The 21,227-nt window shown below is 39.3% G+C and overlaps 1 protein-coding gene and 1 long non-coding RNA gene across 2 annotated transcripts; both read right to left on the bottom strand.

The window, feature by feature from the left end:
- Positions 1-653: 653 nt before the first annotated feature.
- Positions 654-5,091, bottom strand: LOC121393805 (protein DVR-1). The gene is made up of 2 exons (XM_041563353.1): positions 4,776-5,091; positions 654-2,725 (listed from the first exon to the last, which is right to left on the bottom strand). The coding sequence occupies exons 1-2, from the start codon at positions 5,041-5,043 to the stop codon at positions 1,908-1,910; spliced, it is 1,086 nt and encodes a 361-aa protein (XP_041419287.1). The 5' UTR covers positions 5,044-5,091; the 3' UTR covers positions 654-1,907.
- A 6,670-nt stretch (positions 5,092-11,761) lies between these two features.
- Positions 11,762-13,154, bottom strand: LOC121401344. Its single transcript, XR_005966175.1, has 2 exons — positions 13,037-13,154; positions 11,762-12,733 (listed from the first exon to the last, which is right to left on the bottom strand). It is a non-coding gene; the product is annotated as an uncharacterized LOC121401344 (long non-coding RNA).
- Between the last annotated feature and the right edge of the window lie 8,073 nt (positions 13,155-21,227).

The following is a 21,227-nucleotide window of genomic DNA, read 5'->3' as shown; positions in this document are numbered from 1 at the left end:
CCGTGTATGGGGGCCCCCGACGGGCTTCCCCGATCGAGATCTGGCCGAAAGTCGGCCAGATCTCGATCGGATGGGGTTAAAAATCCCGTCGGATCGCGGCCGCATCTGTTCGTTGATGCGGTCCCGCGAACCGACCGCCCGTTTGCGAACATGAAGGATCCGATCGTTGGGCCCTAGGGCCCACGATCGGATCAGCCCGATATTGCCCACCTCAAGGTGGGCATATCGGAGGGAGATCCGCTCGTTTGGCGACATCGCCACACGAGCGGATCTATCCGTGTATGGCCACCTTAAGGCTACAAATGTATTGTTATTGCTACTTTTTATTACTCATGTTTCTATTCAGGTCTTCACCTATTCATATTCCAGTGGCTTATTCAAATCAGTGCATGGTTGCCAGGGTAATTTGGACCCTAACAACCAGATAGCTGAAATTGCAAACTGGAGGGTTGCTGAATAAAAGGCTAAATAACTCAAAAACCACAAATAACAACAAATTATACATCATACTAAAAGTTAACAACCCCTTTAAAACTCTATAGTAGGTTTTAAAAGCCTTCTCACTAAGCAGGCCATAGATGGTAACTGAGAAAATGCCTTTATGGCACAATTGTTATATGGTTCAAATGCTCAGTTAACACAAAACCCCTGGATATTATTTAGATATTTATTATACTTCACTTTAATTCCCACATTGCATGCAAGTTAGCCAAGTTAAACAAATCCAAATACATTTTATTCACAATTTAAAAGCAATGGTTTACAATAAGCAAGTATCTTTATATAGGCACACCCTGGTACCAAAACCTGTGGTTCTATGGCTATAGCAGAAATACCACTACATTAACATTTTTATTACTGTTAGTTTTCAGATTTTGTATGATTTTTATCCATTCTGTCCATCAGGGGTTTACGATGGTTTCACTCAAAGATTTTAGGTATGTAAAAGCAGCTTAAAAAGTATCAATGAAAAATTGTCTAAGGTATTTTACCCCACAGATGCACTCCATTTTCTTTATAGGAAACTCATCTTATAGGGAAGCAAATAGAAGCAATAGGCATAAGTTATGTTGCCTTTCCACAGACAAATGCAAGACCGGCAGCGTAAAAAAACATTGCATTTAGAGCCTAAAAATATATTTTTTAAAAACAAATAATTATTTAAATACCACTTGTATGTCAATGGCATCTACCTCCCTATTGGTACATGAAGGACAGTGTAACCAACTTTCTACCAACCAGTGCATATGACCTGTTAGATCTATCACTGGCCAGAATGCTCAAGTCATATGGACTATTATATATTTTTTTATTTTCATATTGGAGGATTACGCCTCTGTGCAGTGAATAGTGCAAGCACCTCATCTAATTTTAGTGAAATAGAAAAGTCATCAGGTTATATACCATGTTCTTCTAAGATATTATTATTAACAACATCATATAGTGATATATACATTCACACAAGATCAAAGTGAATTTTAGCATATGTGCTCCTTAACAGCTAACAGCTAACAGTCAAGGCAAATCAATATGATGATGTCCCAACACCCTTACTAGCACTCAAGATACTCTGTGCATATACAGGACTGTGAATACGTTAAGAATGATAAAATCTATGACATAACAGTGTAGAAATAAAGTAGAAATATTGCTTTTAGATCAGTATATTTTTCCTAGCAGACCATGAACACTGATGGTAGTGAATGTGGATCTGTAGCACACAATATTGTTGCCTATGTGTAAGCTACATCCATTGCTTAATCCAAGCAGTAACTATTAACCTTGATCGGGTTACAAATAAATTCTCCCATATTAATAACTACAGGAACAAGCATACACTAGTAGGTCACATTAACAGGAATACTAATTAATAGAATCAAATTATTTGTATGTACTGGCACATATGGTCACCTGCAGCCACACTCATCTACTGCCATGTTTTCATAATGTCTCAGCACCACATTGTCATTGTTGTCATAGAATAACATTGATATGGGAGACATTTTTGTCGGAACACAGCAAGGAAGAGGAATGTCTTCTGGCTCTATAGAGTGGACCAAGGTCTGCAGAATTGCATGGTTGGACCCATTAAGTATTTCTGTCAGCGGGTATGGACACTCTCCATAGCAGTAGTTGGCCATGTAACCTTGAGGTGCAATCACCCAGTTTTGCCATCCAACATCTTTAAACTCAACATAAAGGCGCCTCTTTTTGCAGATATTGCTGGCAGTAAAAGGCAGTTTGCTATAGCTTCTTTTTCTACGTGGCTTTTTACACCGCAAAGGATTGAGGGTCACAGTCAGCAAGGAGGTATAGAGAAAGGTCTGTATGTCTTTGCACTCATCGTTAGCGGTCGACATCCAGGAACTTTCCTTTTTAGGAAAGATCTCCAAGACCAAACCCAAGTTCTTCAGTGGGTCTTGCCAGCTTTGGCAAATTTCAGTCAGGTTAAAAAAGAGGGATTTATGCAGAAGACGGAAAGTTTGGGCCACCAACAGCTTTCTGCTTGTTTTGCTTCTTCCCATCCCTTTAAGCGTGATCTGTAATGTGCGATAGAGACGCAGATCAAATACCCTTCCGTAATAGGTGTTCTGGCTGAACCTCAATTCCAACTGCCCCATGGTGACTCTCTCTTCCTTCTCTATTGCTGAGATATTGAAGAAAAGTCTCTTTTCCAGGCATTGTGTTGGGTGGATGTCATCGGAGTAGGGAATAATAAACCGACCTAAAAGATTAACATAGGAAAGTTGAAACTATTTAGTCCAACAATATGTCTTAATACAACAGATTGATTCCATATTATACAGAAGAGTTTTTGCCCCCTGTATTTACCACAGGTACTAATATTCAATGTAATTGCAATGAGAAAATTCACAATACTCTGTTTAGGACAGAAATGTCAATGCCAGCTAAAACATTGCTTTGTGAACACTGCTCCGACTGTTTCTCCAGCAAATCAAGTTTGTTCCTTATGAAACAGTACCTTATTAAAAGGAGTAAACTTTGCCACAGGTCTTGTAACTCATAGTGAGCAATCAGAATAATAATTTGATTTCTATGGTTTACTAGACCTAGAAACCTCACTCTTTACAGAGAATTCTGAGTAAGATATTATATTTGTATAATTATGTGCCCCCCCCCCAGACATGGATATGTCAGATAAATATCCCACTAAATGTAAGATGTTGGACAGCACTGTATTGCTGAGCGAGGGCAGATGGGTCAGTTATATCTACATTATAAGGCAAAGTTAGATTTATTAGTGACGCAACATATTTTGGGCCCCAAATAGCACTTTTTACACTTTGGGGTGCCCAAAACATGGTGTGTGATTAATAAAGCTAACTTAGGAAGTTAGCCATGCAAGCAAGTTTAAATCCAGCCTATATAACACAAATCTGCTCAAAATATCATTAGAAATTGTGTGCTGTAGTTAATTATTCCGCTATTCATCTGCAAAAATAAATTAAATCTTGTGTTTCCAGCTGGCTGTCAATTTTATTTTCATATGATTTTTTTTTTTACATAGAAAGTAAAACAGCAACTAGAATGCAATATTTTAGCATTTAAAATGGGCTTTATGAAGGCGTTTGAGTAATGCTGGAATATGGTGACCACATTTCCCCTTGAAAGTGTGCATTGCACAGGGTTTATCTAGTTTTTCAAACAGCCATATATTGTTCTAGGATACCTGAATCAAAAAGGTGAGCAGAAGACAGACAAGTGTTTTCACAACCTCTGCAGGAAGCAGTGTACTCTGGCAATATATATTCCAGTACATTGCACAATTTAAAGCTGCACCTGGTTTCTTTTTGTGGCGTTGTTCAGTTCTGCAAACATATTTGAAGTACTTTTAAGTGGATGCTTCACATAGAATCAGCATTCATGCTCTTTAGCTATAGTTCTCCTTTAAAGGGGTTGTATACCTCTGAATCAACAATTAGTATGATATAGAGATTGATATTCGAGACAATTTGCAATTGGTTTTTATTTTTTATAATTTTTTAGTCAACAATCTGGTTGCTAGGGTCCAACTTACCCTAGAAACCATGCATTGATTTGAATCAGAGACTGGAATATGACAAGGAGATCTGAATAGAAAGAGGAGTAATTAAAAGCAACAATAGTGAGCCCCATTTGAAAGCTGGAAATAGAAGAAAAAGAAAAAAGGCAAATTTAAAAAATTAACCATTTTATAACATAATAAAAGTTATCTTAAGGGCTCTTACAGACGAGCGTTTGAAGCTGCGCTCCCCTGCGTTCCATTTTTATGCGTTCAGCCGCAGGTGAGCGCAGGAGTAGATGCATTCAGTTATTTCAATGGGGCTTTACTCACACAGGCGCATGTAGGCGCAGAATGCAGGTTGAGACGCAACATGCTGCATTTTTCCTGCGTTCGGCGCCTACATGCGCCTGTGTGAGTACAGTCCCATTGAAAAAAAAAATGCTTCTACTCCTGCGCTCCCCTGCGGCTGTACGCATAAAAATGGAACTCAGGGAAGCGCGGCTTCAAATGCTCGTCTGTAAGAGCCCTAAAGGCAAACCACACGTTTAAAAAGTAGATCTTTCAGTTGATGACACAACCATGGGTATCATGCAGTTCACCTGAAATCACTACACTGGATAATCTGAAAGAAAGCTGTCGTGAGTAGGTCTGGTAATAGAAACCAGTGGCAAGTAAAATGAGGTAGTAAAGCATCAATACAGAGGTTAGACAAAATGGCTTTGTAACTATACACTATCCATGCCATGGAGAACATTAGCCATCAGCTCACCTTGATCAGGGAACACTCTGATAACACTACCAGGAACATTAAATTCCTCCACAAAGCACAAGTCTGGTTTCTTTTTCTGAATGGAGCTCCCCATCCTTTGGTTGAATATCCTCCAAAGTATAGAAGGGACAGGAGGAGGAGATACCGGGTTAGGCTTGGAAGAGAAACCCAAACTCCTCAGAAACAGCTCTTCCCGCCTCTTGAGCTCTGAATCCAAAGTTACAATAGCAAGTATATGCAGGAAAGCCCACAGTCTCAGCCACACCATACTGACAAGCTAGTCTCTGCAGGTACTGTGGTATTCTGGGTAATGCTAGCTTTATAAACACATGCAAACAATTGTCTGAGAGAAAGTTTAATTAGCTGTTAAAAAATCGTAAATGCTATTTATAATATGTGCCGTGTCACGCACAGATATGTCTGTTCATTTGTTTGTCTGGTAAAGTGAAGGGCAATAAGAAAACTCATTATAAATGTATGATTTCACACAATCCCTTTGTCACAACAATCTGTTTAGCAGCAGGTTCCACAGAGATTTTAATGTAAGGAAATGATTTGTGTAAGGAATGTAATTATTCACAATATCCAATTACTTCAAAACAGCACAATTAGTCTGTGCATTTGTGTTTTCATTAGAAGAAAGAACTATGTAAAAAAACTCATAGCCAAGACACAAAGACATTTCTCCTATATCATTGATGCACATATGTGTATCCATGTGTCATTGTCCTTAAAGAGAACTAAACCCTAAAAATAAATATGGCTAATAATGCCATATTTTATATAACGCACTTATTGCACCAGCCTAATGTTTTTTTAAGCTACTCGATAGCAGTAATGAACCAGGACTTCAAACTTACTGGTATTACAAGGAGTCACCATCTTGGAAAGTGTCTTCGACACTCACATGCTCAGTGGGCTCTGAGCAGCTGTTGAGAAGCTAAACTTAGGGGTCGCTGCAAATTATCAAGCAGAAAATGAGGTTGGTCTGTAATATAAGCTGATGCTACAAGGCTGATTACTAGATTCAAGGAGAACTGAGAGAGCAATAATGCCCTTTTTATGGGGATACAATGGTTTTTTTTTATGTATGCAGCACCTGATCTCAATGAGGAATACCAATAGTTAGGGGTTTTCTGTATATAGATAAAGGTCTAAATATTCTGATATCAAACAACAGAACAAATTGGTTGGGCACTTTCACGTGGTTTCTGGCAGAGACAAACATCATCAGTGATATTGTTTGTAGCATCCAATAAGCAATTAGATTTGAAGTCACCTACAAGTTAGAAAACAAAAGCAAAGATCTGATTGGTTGCTATGGGAAACATCACCAGTGATGTATGTCGCCAAATGCTAATACATATGCCCCTAAGGGGTCTATTTATCATGCTGTGGTAAAAGTGGAGTGAAACATTACCGGTGATGTTAAGCTGGCCATAGACGTGCAGATATATCCTTACGATGAACACTCTTTCGTTGCAATCTCCTGACTGAACACTAACCATTCAGATTAAATAAAGTAGTAAAAAGAACAAATCAGACAATATTCTGACCATTAATTCACAGACAGAAATTGTATGAAAATTATGTCTAACAAATATTAGTGACACCCACTGGTATTGTCAGATAGACAATACATGTAGAGATATTATCGTTAGCCAATATAAATCTTCTAACCTGTGCCACTGACTACCGAGCACGAAAAAACTGTTGGGGCGATCCACACATGAAGAGTTGTACAACTTTATCTTTGCGTCTATGGCCAGTTCTACTCATAGCAAGAAATCAGATCTTTGTTTTTATTTTCTAACTGTCGAAATCTAATTGCTGATTGGATGATCGGGGCAACATCACCAGTAATGAGTCACTCCACTTTTTAGGCAGCATGATAACAGACCCATAAGTGTACAGTAAGGGGCACATTTACAAAGCTCGAGTGAAGGATTCGAATTAAAAAAACTTCGAATTTCGAAGTGTTTTTTGGGCTACTTCGACCATCGAATGGGCTAGTTCGACCTTCGACTACGACTTCGACTACGAATCGAACGATTCGAACTAAAAATCGTTCGACTATTCGACCATTCGATAGTCGAAGTACTGTCTCTTTAAGAAAAACTTCGACCCCCTAGTTCGGCAGCTAAAAGCTACCGAACTCAATGTTAGCCTATGGGGAAGGTCCCCATAGGCTTGCCTGTGTTTTTTTGATCGAAGGATATTCCTTCGATAGTTGGATTAAAATCCTTCGAATCGTTCGATTCGAAGGATTTAATCGGTCGATCGAACGAATAATCCTTCGATCGTTCGATCGTAGGATTAGCGCTAAATCGTTCGACTTCGATATTCGAAGTCGAACGATTTTAGTTCCTAGTCGAATATCGAGGGTTAATTAACCCTCGATATTCGACCCTTAGTAAATCTGCCCCTAAATGTTTGTTGACTTTGGTTTGGAATCTTTGGCTACTTCCATAATGTTACTTCCATAATGTTACCGCCCAAGATCTTGCTCATTTCTTTAATGAAAAAATCGATCTCATTAGGCTGAGCATACCGTCCGACAACAATCTCAGACCAACGTGCAGTCCACTCACATCTTCTTTGCACTCCTTCACCCCTGCAACTCTAGATGAAGTTAGCAAACTTCTAGCCAGCTCAAAACCCACCACCTGCTCACTTGACCCCATACCCTCTCGCCTTCTCCACCCAATCTCTGATACACTCTCTCCTGCACTTACCCACCTATTCAATCTTTCACTCTCTACTGGTACCTTTCCATCATTATACAAACAAGGACTAATCACTCCTATCCTCAAAAAACCTTCCCTTGATCCCAGCTCTCCCACTAACTATCGACCGGCCTCTCTTCTTCCATTCGCTTCCAAATTACTAGAAAGGCTTGTTTACAAACGCCTGATCCAGCATCGCACTCACAACTCCCTTCTCGACCCATTGCAATCTGGCTTCCGCCCATCACACTCGACTGAAACTGCACTCACCAAAGTAACCAATGATCTTCTATTGGCAAAGTCTAAAGGTCATTATTCCATTCTAATCCTTCTAGATCTCTCTGCAGCCTTTGACACAGTTGACCACACACTCCTCCTTGACATTCTACACTCATCTGGCATTCGGGACACTGCTCTTTCATGGTTTACATCTTATCTGTCTGACCGTTCCTTTAAAGTTTCCTTCTCTAACTCTACTTCTACTACTTTCCCACTCTCTGTTGGAGTTCCTCAAGGCTCTGTTCTAGACCCCCTGCTGTTCTCGCTCTATACAACTTCACTGGGAAAACTCATTCAGTCATTTGGACTTCAGTATCACCTTTATGCTGATGACACCCAACTCTACTTGTCTACTCCTGATCTTTCTAATTCTGTCCTTTCCCAAGTCACAGACTGTCTCTCTGCTGTCTCCTCCTGGATGTCACAGCGCCACCTGAAACTGAACCTTTCTAAAACAGAACTCATCATATTTTCTCCAAGATCTTCCCCTGTCCCTCAGATATCACTCACCGTAAACAACACCACCTTTCATTCTACCACAAAGGCACGCTGCCTAGGAGTCATCTTAGACTCTCATCTGTCTTTTTCACCACACATTCAAACACTTGCAAAATCTTGCCGTATTCAACTGCGCAACATTGCTCGAATACGACCATATCTCAGTTCAGAATCAACTAAAACACTGATTCAGTCTCTCATCATCTCCCGCCTTGATTACTGCAACTTACTCCTCACAGGTATTCCAACAAGTCGCCTTTCACAACTCCAATCTATTCTAAACGCGGCCGCTAGACTCATTCATCTAGCTCGCCGCTCAACATCAGCTGCTCCCATATGTATGTCCCTTCACTGGCTCCCAATCTCTTCTAGAATCAAATTCAAATTACTTACACTCACATTCAAGGCCCTTAATAATGCAACCCCTCCCTATATTTCATCTCTAATCTCCAAATACACTCCTTCACGAAACCTACGCTCTGCTTCTGATCTTCGCCTCACTTCTCCTCTGATCACTTCTGCCCATTCTCGTCTACAAGACTTCTCTCGGGCTTCTGCTTTTCTCTGGAACTCTCTGCCCCAAGCTGTCAGACTTTCTCCTTCCTTCCAAACTTTCAAGCGCTCCTTAAAGACCCATCTGTTTAAAGAGGCCTATTCGATGTACCTTAATTAATCATTGCTGTATCAAAAATGACAAAGTGTTTATACAATCCTAATGTCTCAATTGTACCCTAAACTTTTAGTTTGTAAACTCTAATCTCTAGGTCCTTCTAACCCTATTGTACTCTGTAATCCTTGTCTGTTATCCATTTATTCCCTGTTTGCTATAACTGCAGTTAAACACTGCGTATCTTGACAGCGCTATATAAATAAATGATGATGATGATGATGATTGTGCTGTTCTCAGATCCGATATGGCTGCTCTGGGCCATGGCTCATGTCTGGTCTGGGCCAACTTTTCACTAAAAGTTGTTTACCTCATACCACCCCCACTGTAATAACTTTCAAAATGTACATTTTCTTCTGTGTCACATCAGCGATTTTGGAAACTGCACTGACAGCTTCCTGTACTCTGGGGTCAATAATGTGCATTATTCTGTATTATTTCTGCAAGCCAGTTTGAATAATGCAGACATTGCATAGTCTTTGGAGTAGAATAATGTGCATGCTCCATGCAAAGGTGACAGTTTTGTGCTCACTGGCGATGAGGGCTGATAAAAACCTACATACAGAGAGTAAATGTGATGCAATCTGATTCCCTGTCCCAAACTGTTGGATTTTGTGATTGTGAAGCAGGAGATGGGGATAAAAAATAAATAAAATGAATTTTTTAATGCATAGGCAACTGAAGGATAATATAAATTCCTGCCGTCTAGGCACATGGCCTTGGATGCTTATATCAATAATACAACCCTGCGTGCCTAAATTCTCATACCCTAGGTGTATCTATTGCAGGGAGAAAGTATTAGACAATTGTTTTTTTATCCTGGAATGATTACAATATTGTTAGATCTAAAAGTCCTGAATTCAATGTGTGGTGCAGTGCTTTTATACTACAAACGTTACTGGTCTATAATACCATCTCATCCACACAGTGCTTGGATGCAATCATTTGTTTATGAATACGTCTCACATGAGGGGAGTTGTCTTGTTTCTAGCACAGGATCTTAGCTAGATACCCTCTTTCATTTTGGTAACTACCAGGGATTGGGAATGGGACTCCATTTATTTATAAACCAAATTTCTTTTTACCAAGACCAGACTTTTCTCTTTAAAATCCCTCCTGCACTGGAAAAAGTTGAGTTTATGTGCAATAAGTGTTTGATGCCTATCCTTTATTAAAATGAAGGTCTAGTCAAAGGTCATCTTGCATTTGATCTTTACTTGAAATACTCAGATTTTTCTGTTCTGCTTAACTGCTGCTCTCACATTTTGAAGTCTGAAATGGAGAGGTTGCAACCTTTCTTTACTCATAAGACACATTTAAATGTAAAAAGAGTTGGGGAGCAACACATGCATGAAAAATTCAATTGGGATGCCAAATAAGGGCTGTGATTGGGTACTTGGTAGCCCCAATGTAAACTGGCAGCCTACAGGAGGCTCTGTTTGGCAGTGCACCTGCACTGCAACCACAATTTGCCTCTAAGCCTGGAATTCAAAAATAAGCCTCTGCTTTGAGGGTACTGGGAGCAACAGTTAAGGGGTTGGTGAGCAACATGTTGCTCAAGAGCCACTGGTTGGCAGTGTCAGACTGACCCAAAGGGATACCAGGAAAACTCCCGGTGGGCCCAGGTCTCAGTGGGCCTCTTGCTTTTAACCATTTGGCCTATTTCATGGTCATTCCCTATTTCTTTATGGGAACACAGGCTTAATAATGGAAGAATAGAGTATAGTATGTAGAGAAAAGAGACTAGGAGAATAAAGAGGTTGAGTGAGGAGAGGATAGTTTGGAAAGTGGGCCCTCAGCCTAAGCTTTTCTGGTGGGCCCTTGGTAGCCCAGTCCAACACTGCTGGTTGCGAATCACTGCTTCAGACTTAGGAGCTGATTGCAGGATGAAATAAAGATTGTCTGTTGTATAAATTGTATGGCCCCCTGTGTGAAGAGTCATATTAAATTGTGAGGAGTCCTACACTTTGAACAGCACAGGACACTTGCATACATTGCCTTCTGGTAAAGCTGGATGTGAGTCCAGAGTGCATGATTCCTTACAATCTAATATTGGTCTGACTGGAGTCAAACTGAATCCATAGTGTGAGCCTTAGGGGCAAATTCACTAATTCGCCAGCGCTGGCTTTGCGCACATCGCAACACTTCGCCAGGCGTAAATTCGCCTGGACAATGATAATTCACGAAGATCCGACATTGCACACAGGGTACCGTACGCTGGCGAAGTTACGCCAGCGAAAATACACTCAGCGGTTCGAAGTTGGCTAATTTGCATACTGCGTGCAGTTAAAGTCAATGGCGCATATGCGTGCATCAACATACATACACTACACAAGGCCAGGGGAACTTAATAAAATTATATAGAGGTGTTATAATGCCCTACACATGTGCCCACAGTTCAGTTTAGGTGCCATATGTTATCAAATGTAGGGGGGAAGGAGGGTACCCCAAAAAAGTTTGATCACCCTGTAAAAGGAAAAGATGCCAGTGATTTTTGGGACTTGGAAAAATGTTCAACTTTTTTTTGAGGAACTCCTATCTACTCTTTTGCACTTCGCCTGGTCTTAGGTGGCGTAGGCAAGTCTGGCGTAGAGGTAACGGTCCAGTAAAATCAAAAACTACTACTGAATTAGCGTAGTAAAGCTCTTTCGCCAGAGTGAAAATTCTCTGCGACCGTTAGTAAATCGGCGAACTGGCGAAATGACGTCACGCTGGCAAATTTTCGCCAGCGTTAGCCACTTTGCCCTTTAGTAAATTTTCAAAAGAGCTTAAAATCTCCACTTGTTGCCTATAATATACAATCCAACAACAAAAACTTATTTTAAAATTATTATTTTTCATTTAGTTACACTTAGGAAACATAACATTGTCAACTGGTAATAATTAGAAAAGGCTTTGTCTTCTGGTAACAAAGATTAGGCACAGAATTACTAAAGACTAAATAAAGGGTAATTTGGAGAGAAAACTGCATTAGTTCATAGATGTCTAGACATTTTATTATATATTATCACAACCACACTTTGTTAATACCTTAAACCCCCTCATTGTGCCCCTGCTCTGGGGTATAACCTGTGAAAAGTTTGGGAGGGTTGACAGGTCAGTTTATGAGGGCCTGGGTTATTGCGCAAGTCAAGAAAAATGATCCTGTAATCTCTAGAAAACAATTACATTTCTGAATCCAAATGAGCCAACCCAACGACTACTATGGCGCTGCATCTTGACTTCTATGGTGTGCTGCCACAATATGAGTCCCACAAAATATTTGTTGAATTCCACCATGGAGCTACAAATACAACCCCACATGAATCAGTAATGCATTATTGGAAGTCTGACTCACAGTCTCACTGGCTCATTCCAGCATCACCTCAGTTGCGGCTGAAACTGTCTATTAAGTACATGTGAACACCAACATCTGCTGAGTAATACCAATAGATGGCAGATCGCCAAAAAGGACATAATAAGAAAATGACATGATGTAAAGTGCAGTGCATCTTAAACCTTTAGTAAATCTGTGCCGTTCTCATGTTTTCACAGTAGATAATGTGTCAAACTCATTAACTGGGTAAGAGGTATATATTTAAAAAAAATCAACAAAGGTCTTGCATGAACCAGATGATATTAAAGTCATTCAGTTAATTTCAGCGTTTATTGTGTCGAGTGCCTTAATGTGGAGATGAAAACGGCTTCCGGACAATATTCTAACCACAAAAGGAATGAACGTGAGACGTGCAGGGTGTTATTTAGTTCTCATCTTCTTTTTCTTTACACATCCATTTGAGACAGATTGCCTGAAAAAAGAGAGATGAAACCTGGGTTATTCATGTTACATCACAGAATGGTGGTGCAGTTACATAGGGATGGTAATTCTCAGTTGTGGGTGGGAAATGTAATTCTGAATTGTATTAATATATACACATAGCAGCATAGTGCAGACTGCATTACACGTCAGGTAGAGTGTTTTTGTCATGCATTAGCAGCCTTTACACCATATTTCCAATTATCTATGGTAGACGTGATAAATGCCATAAAATACCATATTTTCCTGGGAAAATAGAGAGGTACAAAAAGCTACATTCTTTTTTTGGACTTACCCATTGCTAAGAGCGTCCTTATGTCATCTGTTGTTGTTTTTTGCAAACACCTTTTCATTCTCACAAACATCATATTCTCTGACATCATTGACTTCTTGAATTTGTCCTGTTAACACTTTCACGAGCAGCTCCTTCCTCCCTCCTTCAACCCCACACAAGCCTGTGCACCCTCCTCTTCCCCCATGTGAATATGACACACCGTCCTCCCAACACACACACAGAGCTAAACATTCACCTCCTTCAAGTCAGCCCCTTCACATAAGAAACTTCTCTGTACATACATGCTGCCACACCAAGTCCCACCAGAACACTTCTCCTCTCCTCACATGCTGGCCCAGCCCCTCCCTACAGAGCAGTGTGTATACAAATTAACCACACTGACTAGGGATCAGAAGCAGACTGACAGGAGAATCAGCCAATCAGAGTTAAGCTTCAGAAACAGCTGCATGTGTGCACTTCCTGCTTCTGCCAGGAGTGTGTATGATGTAAAATAAGGCACTGTAACGTTTTTGGGGGTCGGCGACCCCCCCAACAGGGAGCCCATGATGAAAGGACCCCATCTGCAAAGGGATCCATCTGAGGTGAATATCTCATCAACTGCACATTTTTTGTTAAACATATATATGGCAAAGCTTGTTATTTTTACATGAACTGTTACATTTTTGAATGTTATATGAAGGTGAACAACCCCTTTAAGTGGGAATATTACTGGTAAATAAAATGTAACAGAAATCACTCAGATAGCTCTCCAAACCTTCATTAGTTTAACAGATGGTGTGTATCTTCATAAAATATTTAGATCTACACAAAAACGCTGGTAAATCAATGAACTTTTTCTTGGGAGCAATAATTATTTGGTAGAAGTTTTGTGTATCAGGATAACTGACCAATTTTTTAAACGTGCAAATCTACTGAACTCCAGGAATGGCTAAAGGAAAGACTTAATTGTATACTGGTATGCTGGCCTCAATTACTGAGCCTCTGGGATTGCTGCAGTGTGGTATTTTCATATAATAATAAAGAGCATTAGTGTATCCCCAAACCACAGCAAAGGAAAGGATTAGTGTATCCCCAAACCCACTGCAAGTAATAGAATATTTTAAAGTTACAAGCTTGTAATATCTTTAAATTATAAAACAGGGAGTAAATTACATCCTATAATACAGAACTTTAATTGAGTCATGTGACAACTGACATCAGTACTGTTTTATTTGTTTTGCATTTCTGTGCGCTATTTATAAGATTATATTTTACTGGCTATTCATGGTTTTTGAGACAGGGCTCTGTTTTTCTTTCATGGTTTCTAATGGTTTGGAACAGTTCCCTAATCCTAGCCCCCTGTTCTCCTGTTGATCTGTCTGACTACTTTGCTGAGCTGGCTGACTACTGTTACTTTGTATCAGCAGCCATCTGTCCTTAGCCTTCATCCTCCAAACAAGGAACAGAACATCACAGTGCAATGCATTGTGGGTTATGTAGTTCCTGCATACTGTCTGTAAACTGAGGAGAAGTGTTTTAGTCCCTCCTTCCCTGCCAGGATTTCAAATGATGCAGAAAGAGAAGAACTGTTATACAGCTGGATTATAGCATAGAAAATGGCAATTATTTATACTTTTTGAAGAAACAGGTAACTGTGATGAGTATATTAAGGATTTCTGTGTTATGTGGGCCTTTTAATCAAATTGTGGTTTGGAAGTCGGATTTCCCCTTTAAGCATAATAAAATCTTAGAACTCACCTCGGAGTTAATTCAGTACTCAGTCTGAGCCTTTGTACTTTTTTAGCCATAGAACTTTTAGGTGACTGCTAATAATATATTTACTGTATATTGCACTACAAGTAGTTACTTATTCCCTATACAGGTGTGGGATCCTTTATCCAGAAACCCGTTATCCAGAAAACTCCGAAATTACGGAAAGGCCAACTCCCATAGACTCCATTTTATCCAATTAAAAATTTTAAAAATTATTTCCTTTTTCTCTGTAATAATAAAACAGTACCAGTACCTTGTACTTGATCCTAACTAAGATATAATTAATGCTTATTTGAAGCAAAACCAGCCTATTGTGTTTATTTAATGTATAAAGGATTTGCTAGTAGACTTAAGGTACAAAGATCCAAATTACAGAAAGATACATTATCCGGAAAGCCCCAGGTCCCGAGCATTCTGCATAACAGGTCCCATACCTATACTATATATGTTTAAAGCTATAGTATAAATGATAAAGTTCTAAACTGCACATAGTTTTTAAAACTGTGCGCAACAGATATTTTCGTGCCCAGCCAAAAAACAATTTGAGTGGACAGTAGTTCCTCGCAGTGTCGGACTGGGATGCATGGGGTCCACCAGGTGACCTCGTCTCAAGGGCCTGCACTCCCTCCAGTTCAAAATAGCACCTACAAATAAATATCAAAATTAGCTTTTTTTTTTTAAACTGGATTGGCTGTAACAATATTAAACAATGTTCTCAGTGCAAAAAGCATCTGGAGTGCTGCAGCCTTAATTTTGATGATGTGTATTTTAAATTTTGAATAAATAAAGTGTGTTTTACCTAATATATTCCCAGTAGTGAGACCCCCTGTTCAAGTAATTCTCCGCTATACGGATTCTTATCTTCTTAAATGTACCCTTCTAAAAAGCAACTGCTCTGTAAGACTACAAATGTATTGTTATTGCTAATTTGTTTTACTCATCTTTTGATTCAGGTCTCTCCTATTCATATTACAGTCTCTTATTCAAATCAATGCATGGTTGCTAGGGGAATTTGGACTCTAGCTACCACATTGCTTAAAATGCAAATTGAAGAGCTGCTGAATAAAAAGCAAAAAAACTCAAAAACCACAAATAATAAAAAATAAAACCCAATTGCAAATTGTCTCAGAATATCCCTCTCTACACCATACTAAGTTATCTCAAAGAGTCAAAGGTGAACAACCCATTTAGCTCATAAGTATGCCATAGAATGTGCTACTATTCTTAGCAAACACTTGATTGGTCTCTATGGTTTTTAATTATTTACCTTCTTCTTTCTAGGGTAAACTGAACCCTCCTAATCAGAAGAACTGCTGCATTAGAAAAAAAAACTATTTATTTAAAAAGAAAAACATAAAAAGGCCAGTTATAAACAACTAAAAGTTGATATAAAGGTGGCGTACCCTTAAAAAGTGGATTTCCCCATAGCAGGGCCACTACTGCTATGAGGCAAAGTGAGAACCTTGCCTCAGGCGGCAGTGAGCGGCCACTTACAATGGGCGGCAAAAAGCTCATTGCGCTAGAGTTGCAGCCACTTTGACCCGCCCTGAAGCTGAACTTTTAAGCGCAGAGCGAGAGGCGGCATCGGGGTTGCAGTCCACGGATAGCCCCTGCCCCTTAGACATACAGTGAAAGATGCTTCAATTTAAAATTAAGAGCAATATCAATGTAATACGTTACTGACAGCCCCCTAAAAGCACTCCAGCAATAAACAATAAGCACAGGGACTATAGCAGGGCTACTTATGCCCCAAATGTGTCAGTTATTATAGCCATTAACACACGGGTTCTCAAGCTTATGGGTCAGGGCCCAAAATAATAAATAATAAATCAAATAATAACAAAGGGTAAGGCCCTGCTCCAACAGTAATTAACGTAAAGGGCATTTGTGATTGTAAATAGTCATAAAATTGTATTTGTACAATTGATTGTAATAGTTGGGAGTGGGCTAATGGCCAATACTGTAGTAGAATTAACACATGTAGTAGTGGTCACCAGTATTCTCCCCTTCTCTACAGGCCACTGTTAGGCTCCAAGATAAGGATACAGAAGTCGCATAGTATAATATTGATTTATTTAAAAGGCTTAAAAAACTTTATTTGTTTATTTGTACTATAATTTCATTAGTTTTCAATTATAGTAACAACTTATATTTACATTTTGTTTTTACAATTCATATTAATTTGTTATTGTTTATATATATATATATTGTTTATTGTATAATTAATTTGTGAATAAATTCATTTTATCTGTAAATAAAATCAACTAAAGTGCGTATGTGCTCTGTGCAATCTTAATAATAATCTATACGTACTGAATTTATAAATAAATTAATATATTAATAAAGTGCTTGTGTGTGCATTTGTCATAATATCAGTCTTGGTACTATTAAGAAATCTTGAACTTTCATATTATTATAAAAATGCTCTAAAATTCATATCCATATTTAATCCCTGTGGGGAGGTGATAGAATCAAAAGAACCCTACAGGAAGAGAATAGGTGGATCCATAACATGCAGACCCTAGCCCCACAGGTTTTTCCCGGTGCCCCATCGGCCCAGTCCGACCCAGGATCTAAACAAATAAAGGAATAAATAAGTTGTACAAATAAATAAAATGAATGAAAGGGTGCCACTTCAATCTGCCAGTTTATTTATTTACAGCAGGGGTCACCAACGGGGCTGCGGCCCCGTACCGGGCCACGGACTGTCTTGAACTGGACGGCCAAGCCTATGGAATAATTAATGCTGTGCTCCGAATTGGACGCCAGCATGCCAGAATTGGACGTCGACCCCACCCCCTGGTCCTTGAAAATAAATTTGGCTCTACACCAGTCCCCGGGCAAAAAAGGTTGGGGACCACTGATTTACAGGATCAGATAGAACGCAGAGAGGACAGATAAGTGTGTTGGGTGCTCTCTGCACATTCAGTTCACACTTAGGTCAGTGAACCACTTAGTTATGCAGATATGAGTAGCTCTAGCCAGCAGGGTGCAAGTGGTGCTGACACCTCTTAAAGGAGAAGGAAACCCTGTAGAAAAAAAACCGTACCCCCACCTCACATAGACAACCCCCTCCCTCCTCCCCCAGGCTAACTGTCCCCCTGGGGAAATGCCCCATATTTTATACTTGCCCCTCGTCGCAGATTCTGGCAGCGGACTTCATGGCATCCATCTTCCGGGTCCTCGGTGAGCACCGGCACTTTATGCTGAACCTCTCCAAGGTGACTGTATTGTTAATAATCATGGAGAGTTGTCATGGTTTTTACACCTATATAGAGCTTTGGGCTGATGTACTCACAAGCCCTCTCTGACTCACTTCAGCCAATGCTGGCCATACACGTTAAGCTTTTTAAAAGATGTTTTCATTATCGTACCTCACGATAATTTGACTGATTTGTCGGATCGCACTAAAAATGGAGGCAACAGAGAGAAAAATCTCAATGTTTATGGCCATGTTTATCTTAGAATCTAGTTCAGCAATTGGTAGTACACTACTTTACTTATAGAGGCCCATTTATCAAAGTCCGAATTTATCTCATTATTTTCTGAAATAGTCGCACGGGTTTTGTTCCCCTTATTTATCAATACATTTTCCCGAATATTTCCTGTGCGGGAAAAAAACCTGATAAAATCATTAAAAAAAAAAAAAAATCAACAGAATTTTTTGAATTTTATACCCAAAATTGTATTCAGATTTTTGCCTGAAAACTAAGAAATCTTCGGGATTATTGCACGCAACCCAGCGCAGATCAATATATCTTCCAGGCTTCTTCCATTGACTTATTTGCAACCTCGGTAGTTCTAAGTTGCTGGATATTTGGATTCTAACTATTTTCATCCTTGGGGTATAATAAATCCTGAAAAAATCGTAATTTTTTTTCCACTAGAAATTCAGATTTTTTAAAACACCATTTTTTCGCATTTTTGGCATTCAGAGATTAATAAATAACCCCAAAATTGTCCCCTTACCAGAATGTTTTTGGCCACATATGTTCAAAGAAATTGGAAATAGCGTCACTCCGGTTAAAAGAAGAGATGGTTTATTCCAACAGGTCACAGACCAACATCGTTTCGGGAGTAACTCCCTTAATCTTAGGTTTACACGTACAATCATGTCATTTCCTTAAATAGGCCATACAACAGCGGCCTCTAAGGTTGTACGTAAAATTACTTCATACATAAAATTTAACCATATATGTTACTAATTGTAAAAACTCTCTTGATTTGTACATTTAAAATTCAAAAATCGTGTTAGTTAAAACCATTAATGCACTCCAAAAGGAGCCAATTTCGTCTACACTGAGTGGTATGCCTATGGAGAATACTCGGAACCCTAGTAAACTTTTGTTTTTAATTTTTTACTATTACACTGTTGTTAATTGTTTGAGTAGTTTTTTTTAAAAATATTTTATTGGATTTCTTCTGGTAACTGCATATATGTGTGTAAGTATAATTATAGGTAAGGACAATATACTACAGGCATGTTATAGCCATATTGTTAATTAAATAATGGTTTGAATAAAGTCATTCTTATTATGCATATGGTATATAATAATTCTGATTTAAGATTTTTTAGGGCCCCATTTACCCGCTCTTGTCTATTGTATTAATAAAGATACATAAGATCATGTCTTGGGTTTAGACCTTTTGATGTTTTTTGGCCACATAGCCTTAATCCATACATTTGGGCTGATGGCAAAAAGCAGATTTGAATAGACGCAAGTAAAGGTGGCCAGAAATGATAAGATCCACTCGTTTCACCAAACGAGAGGATCTTTCACTGATGTGCCCACCAATGGCAGGGCGATATCGGGTTAATCCAAACGTTCAGCCCTAGGGCCAAACGATCAGATTATACAAAGGAAATGGGTGCTGATGGGTCGTATGACTGCATCAACTAGCCGATGAGGTCCTGATATGCCTTATCGATATCTAGGCAATTTTTGTCCTGAAATTGATCAGAGAAGCCCCTTCAGAAGCCCCCATACACTAGCAGATAAACTGCTGAATCAATCTAAAGGAGAGATATTGGCAGCTTCAATCTGCCCTGTGTATGGCCACCTTTACAGTCACAGCTCCACTTCCACATCTGCCAACCCAGGCAACATAAAAACATTGGCAGGTAGAATTCTCTGATTAGATAGACTGCCTGCAATCTGTAGGATTGTGTGTCTAAACTGGCCTCAGTTGGTGTCACACATACAGTATAGCCAACACTGGTCAAACTGCCTGGTGGTTTATCAATTCCCACATAATACAAATTTATAACAGTGGGACAACTCGAAACTGAGCCACTGTCTCCTACCCAAGAGAAACTCCATCCTGCAGCAAACTCCAATCCATCTGCCACTCTAAGAACACAAAATATAGGTATCAATTAACTGCATCACATTCTTACAGCAGAATGAGTGTCCAAAAATCTCTGAATTAGCAATATGCTTTTAAAGGGGTTTTTCATCTTTGAGATAAATCTAAGTATAATGTATAGAGTGATATTCTGAGATAATTTGCATTTGGCTTTCATGTTCTATTATTTTTGTTTTTTGATTGATTTAGCTTTTCATTCAGCAGCTCTCCATTGTGCAATGCCAGCAATCTGGTTGCCAGGGTCCAAAATTACTAGCAACCATCCATTGATTTGAATAAGTGACTGGAATATGAATGGAAGAGAACCTGAATAGAAAAATGAGTAATAAAAAGTAGCTATAACAATACATGGGGTCATTTGAAAGCTCGAAAAATTTAGAAGGTAAATTATACGAAAACTATACTGACTAGGTTTCCTTCCCCTTTAAGCCCACCCTTTAGCACAAGCCTCCTTCTGAGGTGCAACATGTTATTACAACAAAATCACAGATATAGGAAAATATTACTGAAATATCAGCAGCAGTCAATACCTAAGACAGCAAATATGTTTTCACCCCAAATATTACAGTGACTGACCTTCAAGTTGGGCTTTCAGATGTATCTAGGAGAGCAAATATCACCCTTACTGGCCTTTAGGCTGAGCCCCTCTGCCATTGCTCTAAGCCCTGTAGGGGTGCCAGCCCCAGAGTTTGCAGACCACTTTAATAAAACAATCATTGTAGTCACAAAAACAGTGATCATATACAATCTATATACATACCCACACCCAGTGGTGGTAATACTATAGTGGGTGCAATTTTTTTTCAAGGAGCAGGAGCCTGGGTTAAAAACTTCCTTTCACTGGAGGGGCTGTGTGTGTAAAATGTTTGCACCCCCAGTGAGCCTTTCCTATGCCTTTAAGACATTTGCTTGCCATTCAGGGGAGATACTGACAAGTTGTTGACACATTTTATACAGGATCTTTGGTTTATAAAAGAGAAAATGAGAGGACCCAGTACAGATAATTGAGGTATATTACTTGACAGCTCAACAAAGTTCCCTGCTTGTCCTTATTCTGAGCACTTTGAGTGGT

This window comes from Xenopus laevis, chromosome 1L (assembly GCF_017654675.1).
Source record: "Xenopus laevis strain J_2021 chromosome 1L, Xenopus_laevis_v10.1, whole genome shotgun sequence".
Taxonomy (NCBI): domain Eukaryota; kingdom Metazoa; phylum Chordata; class Amphibia; order Anura; family Pipidae; genus Xenopus; species Xenopus laevis.
This window is presented reverse-complemented; position numbering and strand designations above follow the sequence as displayed.